The sequence below is a fragment of the Solea solea genome, chromosome 5, assembly GCF_958295425.1.
Source record: "Solea solea chromosome 5, fSolSol10.1, whole genome shotgun sequence".
Taxonomy (NCBI): domain Eukaryota; kingdom Metazoa; phylum Chordata; class Actinopteri; order Pleuronectiformes; family Soleidae; genus Solea; species Solea solea.
Window position 1 is genome coordinate 20,486,197 of NC_081138.1, and position 13,235 is coordinate 20,499,431.

Genomic DNA, 13,235 nt, shown 5'->3' on the forward strand with positions numbered 1-13,235 from the left:
GAAGGTTGTCACTTCAAACCTGAGCTATGTGGCAAAGCTTTAAGGGGGGGGAGATTTCCCTCCTCCCTCAAAGATCAACATTGAGCAAGGCATTTAAATGTGTTTCCCCCTTTGTGCTGTGCTGGGCAGCAATTTAGAGTAATAAATGTTTAAAGGACGGTGACTAAAAACCTCAGCCCAGAAGAGTGCCTCCATCTGGCTTGCTGTTGTTGTTGTTGTTGTTGAAGTGAGTTTCAGCGGCACCACAGCTTTAGAAAAAAAAATAAGGTGAAGGTGGCTAGAGTTGTTAAATGTGACAGAGACTGTGGTTTACCCAGCCTTTACAGCTGTGGGTCTGCCTCTGCCATCTGTTTACTAACTTAACGCCATTATCATCTCCTTTATATATACCATGCTTTCGCAGATCTCTTCTGTTTTTGCTCTGCCATAGATTTCAGTGTTCCCTCCATGCTCCTGCTCCTACCAGATTACTTGAAGTACTTTATTTTCTTCCTCCAACTTCTCATCGTTATAATCCCAAGGATGGATTCATATGCAAAGTATCGAACCTCCAGTCTTTGATGTTTGGAAGGAACAGTTTGTATTGATATTACATCTGCTGGCTTTAATAGCACCACCACAGCATCTACTTAAGGATTGTTGTCAGCATTGATTTGGACTGTAACCCGAACCTTAGACTCCTCTTACCTGTAAAGCAGCAAAACTGCACCTGAAACATTTAATAACATATTAAAACTGCACTGATTCCTTTTAAGAATGACGATAAATTACATTAAATATATCTTTTCACGCTTACTGTAGTGAAAGGTGTATGTACTGTATTCTATAATTGTATATTTATATTCACTTACTTCCTTACACTTTTATTTTATTTTATTGCTTATCGTAATCCCGTTTTCTTGTTGTCAGTTTTCCACTTCTGATTCTTGCTGCTGTAACAAGTGAATTTCCCAGATGTGGGATCAATGAAGTCTAATTTAATCTAATTCTTAGATTTCCATCTTTTTCCCCCCTTCTGTGTGTAGTTTAGAAAACAGCATTGTGTATTCATTGTGCCTTCTCTGTTCTCTGCTCTGAACACCGTCGGGAGTCATGTGATCACTGGAGCATGTTGGCCCAGTAGCGGCTACCTGCTGTGGTAGGAGATGGTGCATCCAGATGAAAAGGACATGAGGACACCAGTGCATATTAAATGTCTGGGGATACTGAGTTGCCATCTTGGCTCTCTGACTTTGTATTGATTTAAGCTCACTTACTGGTCTTGTGTTGTGGTTGCTTGGAGGTGTGAACACCACAAAGGGTGTGCAGTGTCTTCTTGTGGCCGCTCTTCATTTTGTGCATTACAGTCTTTGCAGTGATGATAATACTCACTTCCTCACCGTAGGAATGATGTGTCCTGTATAAAGTGAGGCCTTCTGCTGCAGTAGCCCATCTGTTTGTTGTTATCTTTGTTATATCGAGTGCCTATTACCATACTTTTCCTCAGACCTCTGGTATCATCGAGGCATTTTTACCAAGAGAACTGCTGCTTACTCGATATTTTCTCTTTTTTGGAGCAGAACAACCATGCTACGTTCTAACTCCCTCTAATCGCCTTTCTTCCCCACGCTCAGTTTGAACAAACGTGCATGCGTAAATGCATAGAGTTACTGCTGTATGATTAGATGATTATGTATTTGCTTTAGTGTGTAGTTGAACCTAAAATTACAAAAGACAGTGTTCTTGTTCTTTTTGCAAAGCCCGTATTTCCATATTGTCTTATAGTCGGGTTGAATTAAGATTAGCTTTGTGTGAAGAAAATAGAGCTGAAACAATGACCCTATTAATCGATTACTAAATTAATCGTCAACTATTTTGATAATCGGTTGGAGTGTTTTTTCTTGATTAAAACAAGATTTCTGATTGTTTTAGCTTCTTAAATGTTAATATTTTCTAGTTTCTCTGCTCCAGATTACAAAGACATCATCAAAACAAGACATGTTATTATACAGGTTATTCGATTATGAAAAGTACCGTTAGTTGCAGCTCTACAAGACAATGTTGTCAACAATAGACAATTTCAAATTCATTAGGAAGGATTTTTGGCATCACTGATATAGTTAAACAATAATGCTGAGCGATAATGTCAATGAAGTGAGCAGAGAGACAGCATGACACTTCTGCTTCTCCAGTGAGCTCTGTTCAGCTCTGTACAGCCTTTGCTAATTCTGTGCCGTCAGCATAAGCTTTGACCAATCCCATGGCATTTCAGAGAGAACCACACCTTCTCGTCTCTCTTAATAGAATGATCCAGCATCAGCAACAACTGTCTACGCCACAAAGAAACCTAAAAAAGGAAAGAGTCTAATAGTGTTGGATAAAACAATTAGGCAGAGAGATTCAAAGATGGAGATATTGACTGTTTTTTTTAATATTTATTGTATTGTAATAAACTCAACAATCAGCTATTTTCTAACAGCTCTGCCCACTGCAGCTGTAAGTACATTTTCAATTATTGCCGGTATTTATGATGTATACGTTATACATTCTCAAGGCTGGTTCATCAAAAATAGAACCTGCAGCCTAAATATGTAACGGGCACTGAAAGGAGCCGGGGTCACTCATGGTTCACAGACCCAGTGGATACAAACTTACACACACAATTTGAATGGCAGAGGATGATTTCTGGCAGCTGCAACTGAGCTGGAATATTCCTCAGACGTATGCTGCCGAGATCAGAGAACAGGAATACAGAGAAAGGAGCAGCGGGGATTTTCGTCAGATTGAGTAACATACGAAATGGATCAGACGTGTTGTTTAGAATGAAGGATCAGAGGCACCTGATTAACGGTCGTCATCAATCATCGGTCTAACAAAGGTCCTGAATTGGCAGTTTTCTCCTCAATCGCACATGGTGGCTTTGATCGACAGACTGCACAAGCCCGGCGTGTTCTGTTACAAGCTTCACTCTTTGTTCTAACTGCGGCTCAGTTTCAGCCTTTCACTTAATGTCTGCAATTTGTGAAACTGTGACAGAAGTAGAGTGCAAACTCTGCAGAATGTCAAACATGAGGACAGACTAGAACACGTACAGCTTCACTTTATCAGTATTTGCATGAAAACTGCATGAAACGTGATATGGTCATCTGCTGTCACATGTGGGGCGGATGATTCTTTTGTTGACGGTTCCCGTGCTTTTCACTTCTCAGAACCTGCGAGTGTATTTCTTTTTTTCAATTGCATACCCTGTAGGTCACATTTCCACATTTTTCCCTTATGTGTTTGTGTTGTCAGCACATGCCACAATAAAAACGTTGTCCTGACTGCTAGTTGGATATCAATACAATGACATAAGATTAAAATCTGCATTCTTCGGGAATTGTGAATAGTGCTCTCTGAGCGACATACAAAACACTTGACTAACCAGCCTTGGAATTTGACGGGGACATTGATTGGGAATGTTGTAAACAAACAAACATCTGGGTTAGGTTGTCAGCGAAGAGTGAAGTCGTTCGACAGTGTGAGACAGAAGTAGCACTGGAATGTGTGTGCGTCCTTGGGCCAGCCTCAGACCAGAGACTTTGTTTTTTAACAACCTTTGTGAAAGTAGTTTATAAAAGTGACAACAGCAGTCTCGGCTAAACTCTTTAAGCTTTTATTTATGCATGGAATGGTGCTGGCAGAGCAACAACTAGTGAAAACATTCTCTCAGTGGTGTCCAGTACAAACAGCACGGTGATTCTGTCAAACTGTCAGACTTGGATAAGAGTATAAACTCAGTTAAAATCTGCTACTAAAGCTGAATTTGAGAACATGAAAAGGGGAGGCTTAACTCCACATCATGTGAAATGTTTTTGAGACTGCAACTGACATTGTACTAACATTATAATGAATTAGGCAATGTGTTTCTCTCTCTGTGGTCGTTGTCTGATCAGTCTCTTGTACAAATAAGTCTCTTATCCAGCATCATAGCTGCTATAGAGTGATATTCTAGTGCCCTCATGTATCAATTTGTCTGTTTTATTTTATCCTAACTTATTGTGTGTTTGATTCATCTTCCTATTTGTTATGTAAGGCGCTTACAAATGAAATGTTTTTTTTATTATTATTATGCATGATATTTGACCTTTTGCCGATCTATCATTTAGTCTTCTCTGTAGTAAAATTAACATCTTATTTTTCATACTCATGTCGTAGCAGATGTATATATAAATTTACTTCATTGAGCAAAATAAATGAAAACAAATAGTTGTAGAGGGAGCCAGTATTGAAGTCAAGGAGGTAGCAGCCTAATTAGCCTACTGTTTAGTCATTAGTCATAATGGCAGATCATGGTGTGTTTGCCCATATCTGATACTACACTTAAACCCAATATATGCCAATACTGATAGTGTGCCAATTATATTGAGCATCCCTGCTACTGCAGTAACATTTTTCAAAATTTATAGAATATCAAGAATCTGTCTCGGGTTAATGGCAGCATGGGGGAATTTTAATAGATATACACAACCACCATAGGCGTGGGTGATGGCACGCTCTGCACCAGTAACAGATTGTGCAATGCTGTCATTACCAGTGTTGCATTCTGATTGTACAGTCGCACACAAAAACATCAGATATGATATACATGACTGAGTGATACATACCCAAAACCTCCCCTGCATTTTTTGGTAGAAAAACGTTGGAAATTATTGTTAGAAGAAGAACGTAGGACACAAACAGTGCAATTTTACTGTGATCTGGCATAGCAAAAGAAAGGCAGTGCTGCACTGTGGGATGTGCAACATCAAAGACAGCTGTTGTGTTGCCATGATGCCGTCACCAGCGGCTGCTGTCATTCAGATAGAAACGTGACTTTCACTTGTGTATGGCGTGTCTCGTATCTCGTCACTTTGACGTGTGCCCTTACGAAGAGACATGAAGATGACAAGAGGACTTTGAGAACTTTGACCTGTGATAATGAAGTTGGTTGGTTTGAAAACTCGAGGGCTGCATTTTAGTCTGGTCTGTCGTAAACAACACACTATACCTTTTTGAAAACAATAATGCAGCTGCCAACATTCACTTCCTGATTGATTCCCACCAACAAAAAGCTCTATTAACGCTTACTAACCATAACCCAGATTTCAGTTTCACCTCGTTCTCCCCCTTTAGTTTTACTTTATGCAACTAATAAATCTTGGCTTCTGATAAGCCTTGAAACTGACTGACTGTCATTTTACATCTTTGGATGGGTAATTCCAGCAGCACACCCAAATGTTTACAGCCTTTTTATGTTTTTGACATGGTACCATTGTCAGCCTGAACACAGAGATTAATCAGCATAATAATAATGTGGCAGTATATTAATATACACTGCATTCATTGCAGTGTGGGTGTCCGTGACGTGCCAAAGTGTACACGCTAATTGCTCCACAGTCTGGTACAAAAAGCTGAATTGAAGAATAACTCGCCTTAAATAAGTAAGGGTTTTTTGTTTTTGTTTTTTTTTAAAGAAGAATCTTTAACCAAAGTTTGAATGATACACAATTTGTTCAAATGAATTTCCAAAGTGCCTAAAAGGTGACAGTCCTCCTTCCGAGTACCACTTAACTAACTTAAGGAGAGTGATATGAGCGGTGTGATGCTGAGGCTCTTTAAATTGGCAGGCATTCGTCAGCACTGGTGAGCAAGAGTAGCTCTAACTCATCTCCCGTCTTATGTTCATTCAGTTTCTGTGCTTTGTTTATCATGTCGGCTCTGTTTTAGACTTATAGGGTGTCAAAGGAAACAAAAAAAAAAAGTGGGTGCCCTCCATGTGCACCACAGCAGCCTGGCCTCAGATATATTTGGCTCTGTCAGTTTACATACAGATCTGCAATGGTCTGCAATTATGGTGTTTTCTGTTTGAACGCAGGATATGGCAGTGCAGCGAAGCTTGGCTATAGATGCTCTCTGAGAGAATGCCAGCCCCAGTAGCCAGGCCCTCTGAAAGAGATGCAGCATTTTCATGGAGCTAAAATTACACAGTGCACAAAGTTACTTTGAGAGTGCTGGTGGGAAACAATTGGCTTTCTTTTGCTCACTGCACAAAATGGCCAGCTACTTTCCATTACAAAGGCTGAATCCCAGTAAGAGCTATGGACTCTTATTAATAGATTTCACTATAGACATACAGGGGAAATCAAAGGGGAGGTTAAAAAAAGGTTTGGATAATTGAGTGATCAATTATTCTCAGGTTGTGTTTATGGATTTATTTTGACCTGACCTCCATTAAGTATGGCTGGAGTTCACCTAAAGGGAGCCAGTGACTAGACAGAGTTCCTACGCTCACACTGGACTCTCAACTACAGCCCCTCCCATCCTCATACGACACACTGGAAAATATGCGTCAGCTACTTCCTCCTTCTTATTCACCTTCCTGCCCATTTCAGCTTCCTGTTCTTTGAGCTGGTCAGAAGTGAGAAGTTTTTTTTTTATGGATACTGCTGCAGGATTCCTTTCTCCTAAGTCTACAGTCTCCAAGACCCAAAGTCCCACCTTGAACAAGCAGTTGGTGACCGTAACAAAGAAAAACACCATTTTGTTTGTGTGCATAACCATGCATAACATAACCATGCATAATAAAATGACTAATAAAGATCGATTTTTTTCTGGCATGATGAGAATATTTGGCAATCTATGTTGGCACATTTATCAGTATGTGGTGGCACTGCGACTACCTTGAGTATTTGAAGTATGATGAAGGACTTGTCTTGTAGTATTTAATAGTTACAGTATTTACATGTTTAGTGTATTATCTCATAGAAGCAGCTATAAAAAAGTCATTGCAAATCATTATATATAGCAACATTTTCATACAACCTACTGAACATCCCTCCTCTGTGGCTTGCTCAGTGGTTTATCCCCCTTTTTTCCCTGTACTAGGGTTTTTGTGGGGGGTTTCCTTACCTTATATGAGGGTCTAAGGATAAAGGGTGTCATCTGCTGTACAGACTGTAAAGCCCTTCGAGGCAAACTGTGTTTGTGATGTTGTGCTATATAAATAAAATAGACTTGACCTGACTAATGGCTCACCACACAGTGCCTGAAAGAAAAGAAAATAATTGCAGTCAGTCATTTTTCATGATTTAAGGTAGACATTCGCACAGCCAACTATAGGTGTATTGGAAAATACTACATTCTCAATCCTATTCTAGCTCTTAAGCAATCGAACAAAAGGCCTTTTGAAGAGAGATGTGTAAAAAGCCTTACACATTTTTAAACTCCGGCTACACAACAACACAATAGATCATAGTAACACACCCTCTATGGCACGCACCAACACCCTGTACATCCACAGACTTTCACCCACACATAACACCCAAACCGCACATGGAAAGTGAAACCCATATGTACACTCTCTCATCTCAGTGTCTCCATGTCCTCGCTCCCTCTTCTGTTTCTTACTCTCTCCCTCTGTCGCCTTGTCACTGGATCAAGGTCACTTTTTCAAGACTAGTTATTGGCTGCAGAAGCAAGTGGCCCAACAGACTTGGCTTACAACAGAGAGGTGTCTTCTGCTCATTTACAGTGACAGAATACCAGACATTCGCCTCTGTGAAACGTCAGCAGGTCACCTTATTTTTAGTAGCACCTTGTTTTGTTTTTCTAGGGGGAAATTTCGAACCAGGAGGATTATATGTGCAGTTCCGACATCCGTTAAATGTATTTGAACTACTGACCAAGGACAGTGAGTCTATTGTATTAGATCCAGATTCAGAAAAAATCTGATATAGTCAAACATTCTCTCACTTTAAAGCACACAATTCTACAAGTTTTTATACCAGTTAAAACACCCACACACATATCAAATGTAGATGTAGCATGTAGAGGTTCCATAATACTGTAAGGTGATTTTAAAAGGTCGTTCATGTGGGAGGAGAGATTTGGTTTTTCAGTTGTGCGTTGCTGTGACCGGTTTTCTGAGAATATATACTCAGATTTGTTAACACAACACTGTGGACACAAGGACTGCTACATTCACATTCTCATTACATTCTGTAATAAGAGATAAAAGATAATATTACAGAACATTTACTTGAATTCAATTTATGAGAATCTGGGGATATATATATATATATATATATATATATATATATATATATATATATATATATATATATATATATATACCTAATACCTTTTCATTTCTTTTGCAGCTCTGATGTTACAAGCTGAACAGTGACCGCTGCCTGCCTGAGGACACCTGCTCCCTAATTCCCTTCACCATGTCTGGGATCCACGTAAGTGTGGCACAATTTTTTTTTTTTTTACTGCTCCTGTATACACACTTTCAGCTGTACATCGTACACAACCTGTAACTAATGTTCAGCTGGAGCAAGGAAGTTATACAGTTACAAGAATGTCATCACAGTGATGGTTTTAAGAAAAAAGCATCTATACACGCTTCTTACAGAATTAACTTAACCCTTTCAGCTTGGTTGATTCTTTTGTTCTGGTACTCATTTGCCATGCAAAACGTCATTGGTCCATTAGCCTTCATTGTATCCGTTAAATGTAAGTTGTTGTAATATTAGTGCATATTTATTGTCAAACTACAATAATTATACATGTATTAGTTGCTTGGGTTGTCTCTTATTTTGTAAACTGGACAAATCCTGGACATCACTATTTTCGTGGACCAGCCCTTTTTGTTTAATAAGAGAAAACTCTTGATAAAACAGAACCAGCAAAAAGTTCCACACTCTTTGCTGAACTGCTAACCTGCTCATCGTCATTGCTTCTTTTGTTTTTGTCCACTTTCTGATTTCAAACTTAAGAAAACATCTTCAGCGCTCAATCATTGCTTTGTTATTTTTAAACTTTTTAATAGATACTCCACCCATTTAAGTCACTTTCACAGCTGCTGTTCAATAAAAACATCAAAACTGTAAAGCCATGCCAAATATCTAATGAAGGAAAGTTTACTCGGAAAAATGTAAGACTTAATGAAGTGGAACGCCCTCATTTTAAATGGATAACTGCTTGCAAAGCAATTGACCACATTTAAAAATGACATTGTAAGTGGCTTTTGAATGATAATGCTGTATTTCCATTAAAATAAAAAATTGCTTTTTAATCCATCATAATGTAAACGTGACCTGTTTTGATCTATCCACACAACATTGTATTGGTTCCTGTGAGACACACACACACACACACACACACACACACACACACACACTCACACAGCGAAAAGGCAAAGTGCTGAAATCCTTCCCTCTCTGCAGCTTTGTGTCGTTAATGCACATAACTGAGTGTGAACACAGCCGTCTGTTTTGGATGTTTCCCACTTCCTGGTTGTCTGTGATTTAACTAATGCCTTAGAGTGGGATTACGTTCTCTCCCACTCCCTCTGCCTTCATGCGTCTATCAGCCCTGATGGTTTCCAACATTGCACAACAATCAGTTGATGATAAAAAGGAAAGAAAAGAAAAACGTCTCTAGTTAAGGCGAGTGTTTTGAATCGGCTGCAGTTTAATAGATGTTGTATCAAATAGAGTGAGAGAATGTGTTTTTTTTTTGTTTTTTTTTACCTGAGTCTATAGGTTGTGATGTTTTCATCATGTTTTTGTCGTCAGTAAATCTAAGCTTTAAAATGGCTAAAATGTCATACTCGGTAACCAAATCTAAAAGCAGTGCCGTGCAGTGTCTCTCCTAAGTTAAAGAGCAGGTTTCTGTCCGGGTGTCGCACAGCCATGGGCCCTCTTGACCTAGAGTATTTTGAGGAGCAGCATTGTGTGACCTGTTGGTGGTGTTACCAACTCGCAAACCAAAGTTCAAAAGCTAATGGCAGCTGCTTTGCTTCCATCACCAGACCACCCAACATATATTATTTATACATTATGTTATATTTGGGACCTTTGCATTTCCACCCTTGGTTCTGTTCATATTAAACATATTATACGGACCTCCTCGCGTAATCTTCTTCAGGGTCTCTTTTGACCAAAACAAGAGCACACCACTAAATGGACAGGAACGTTTTGTGCTACAGGGAATATACTGTATATGCACATTTGGCGAGAAAGAGCTACATGCACTTAAAATGCAAAATGAACTGGGCCATGGTGTAAATGGTCGTATACTGTAGATAACTTAAAAAAAAAGGTGTCTATGTTTTACATTAGTACGAGATCTTTTAAAACCTCTGTAAACCTCTGGAGCTGTAAAGGCTTTGCTTCTAAGTGACGTGATTTTCTTTGCTTCATGTGACCACAAGTGGAAAGTAATAACAACGGAGCCGCAAGGTTTCTCTGTACGTAATCTCAGACTTTAGCAGTGGTCCAAAATCATTACGCAGAACTGACTGAGACTGTATCGGACACATTCAGCTGAAGTGAGTGTTGTCATGAATAAAGCCACTTTATGCTTGTGTCAGGGCATGTTTCAGTGACACGCCTGAGCTGGTCTCACAACGTCATCCTCACTGCACACCATTTACATGTAGCTGTCACTTTTACTGTATTCACAGTCATGACAAACAAAGTGCAACTGTGTAGAGTTTCAAGAGCACCAGTGGGGATTTTCCCAGTTAGGCAAATTTCTGATGCAGTCACTGTTTTTAATGTATTTGGTTAATGTGTGGCAGTAAACAGACACACACTTCTTTAAATGATCCTCTGGCTGATAAGATCCATGTTCAGGTCAGTTTGGGACATTTCCCATCCACATCCAAACCACTGAGAATAATAAACCATACTACTGTATTATCTTAATCTTAATTTCACACAATTTACATTTATGAGAATATAAAGTTGTTGTTTTTCTCTAAAATCTTTTATCTTGTGAAAATGTTGTACAGAATGCATAGATATATGTATTTAGACCATTGTTTTGTATTTAAACATGTTTTAGAAGAGTCAAAATGGGGAATACAATCTAATATCTTTTAATTGTTTCCATATCCAACATCAGTGCTGCTTGTGCTACCTCTAATCTAGACTGTTGGGTGCTGTAACTGTTGCTTTTCTAGCTTTTCTTGCTCAGCCATGTTGCATCGCTGTGATTAATTGTTGGGTCTTCTCTGTTCTGTGTGATATAGACACCGTGGTCGACTGGCACAGAGTGTGTAGCAAAATACAACTTCCAGACTGCCAACGAACAGGACCTGCCCTTCTGTAAAGGAGATCTCCTGACCATCATTGGAGTCACCAGGGTAAGGAAGCCCGTGGTGGAGGGCACAGTTGGAAATATAACAAACAAGAGCTCCAAACTGCTGAAGTTTTAATACAGTTTTATATGCTACTGGTCATTTACCCAATAGCAAACTTCTGTGCAGTAGAGATGCAAAGTTCACGGTAAAATACCGCATCTGACAGGTTTTTAATGTGTAATCTATTCTAGGTTACAAGCTAAATATGCAGCAAATTCAGGTGAACATGGGTTTGTTTTGGCTTTTGTATTTGAACTTTTCAAGGCAGTGAGGCATTAGCAGCAGCTCAAAGTAGAAGTGGGGCCCTAACAGACGATTCAAATCCAACCCCCTAAGGTGGAGTGCTTGGCATCCTGCTGCTAACAATCAACGGTGACCATGGTACCAAACTAACAAGAGCTACGTGATGAACAGCTCTGGAGCGCACATTATACGGCAGTCATCAGTGTTTGCAACAGCGTATTGCCACAAGTATCTGACTGAACTGGTTGTTTTGCAGTTTTCATTGTATACTGATGGGCAGGCATTGTTCTCACCTTTCAATAATAAGGGATTTATGTAGAGATGACGGTGCTAAGTGTTATGGTTGTGTCTTTGACTCTTGCAGGATCCCAACTGGTACAGAGCGAGAAGCGCAGTGGGCAGAGAGGGCACTATCCCAGCTAACTATGTCCAGAAAAGGGAAGGAGTCAAGTCTGGAGGGAAACTTAGTCTTATGCCGTAAGTACAAGAGGAATCACAGGAGACACTCGGACACTGTGTGTCTTTCATTGTCATTGTGTTTATACATAGGATGATAAATAATTCTGGCCATGTGAACATTCTATATACTACACTATAAGGCCTTGGCCACACAGGATGTGCTTGCGCGGCACATCTGTGTAACCAAACATCTTCATTTTCATCAAGGCACACGTACTATCAGAGTATGTGACATTAAAACTAATATCTACAGATATGTTTATGTGGCTGTGCTTGTAAACAAGCACCATTCACATCTGCTCCCCGCAGCAAGAGGAAACACGGTGTTGATTCCAAAAGTCGGACAAAGCATCAGAAGAGGGGGAATTCCATCTCTTTGGTCTTTTGGGTCTTTTTTTTTTTTATTTTACTGTGCCTCGTCTTGATGGTGTGTGGCTGCCAGAGGCTAGGGCCAGCTGTGCGCTACATTTGAATCAGGCTTTTTGAAACTGCTTCTGTTTCAAAAGGAGGAAATTGTAATGAGAGGCTAATATGCAAATGAAAGGAGACAGGAAAGCTGAGAGCGTGCTGGCGGCTCCTGTGTTTAAACTTTACAGATTAGTAGAAAGTTTTCAACGACAGGAAATATGGAGTAAGAAGAGCTTCAGTAGTTAGTTGTCCACATCTGGACTTGGTTGAGTTGCCTGCAGCTAAAAACTGAATATGACTTTGACCTGGATGAATGAGAGCCTTCACAGACTGTAAGAAGACGATGGTTACAGTTCTACAGAAAGATGATATGCTTCAACTATTATTAGATGAACGGCGTGGAGTTTTACTGTTTTTCCTGCTAATGATTGATAGTATTGGGTAATGCATAAATGATCTGCTTGACCTTTTTATCTAACGGTATATGACATCTTCTGAATGGTTATCTGGCTTCACTGAGGAATTCTGCGCTCCTCAAATGCAGTTTGCTCGTTGCTCGTATCAACAGTCACAAGTGCATCAGTCTTTTCAATATCGTCTATGTAGCTCAATGTCGTCGGTGTTGTGACACGACATCGACAACAGGAAACATGTGGACACGATTGACCCTCTTTAGAATTCGAATGAGTAATTTTTTGCACACATAGCAATTAGCGATAGTGAATTTGACCTCTGCATTTAACCCATCCTTATTACGCACCAGTAGTGAACACAGGCTTCGTAGACTTGTTTGTGCCACGCTGAAAATACCATGGACAGGACAAACGCAACAACACAAATCAACTGCTGTAAAGCATGTTGCATGTTGAGCTTGTGTTTTTCCAACCTCTAACTTTGAGATTGAATGACTGTATTGTCAAGTATTTCTTAAAAATGTAAAAATACAGAAGAAATCACACTCTAAATCTCTGGA

At 39.6% G+C, this 13,235-nt stretch overlaps 1 protein-coding gene across 2 annotated transcripts in view; it reads left to right on the forward strand.

Moving 5' to 3' along the window:
• LOC131459918 (tyrosine-protein kinase CSK) overlaps positions 1-13,235 on the forward strand; it is a 60,704-nt gene that overhangs the window by 37,481 nt on the left and 9,988 nt on the right. For both annotated transcript variants that reach the window (XM_058630076.1, XM_058630075.1), the window contains exons 2-4: positions 8,160-8,243; positions 11,042-11,155; positions 11,760-11,872. In XM_058630076.1, the coding sequence (XP_058486059.1) occupies positions 8,229-8,243; positions 11,042-11,155; positions 11,760-11,872 (242 nt within the window). In that variant the 5' untranslated portion in view covers positions 8,160-8,228. The remainder of the gene's footprint in view (positions 1-8,159; positions 8,244-11,041; positions 11,156-11,759; positions 11,873-13,235) is intronic.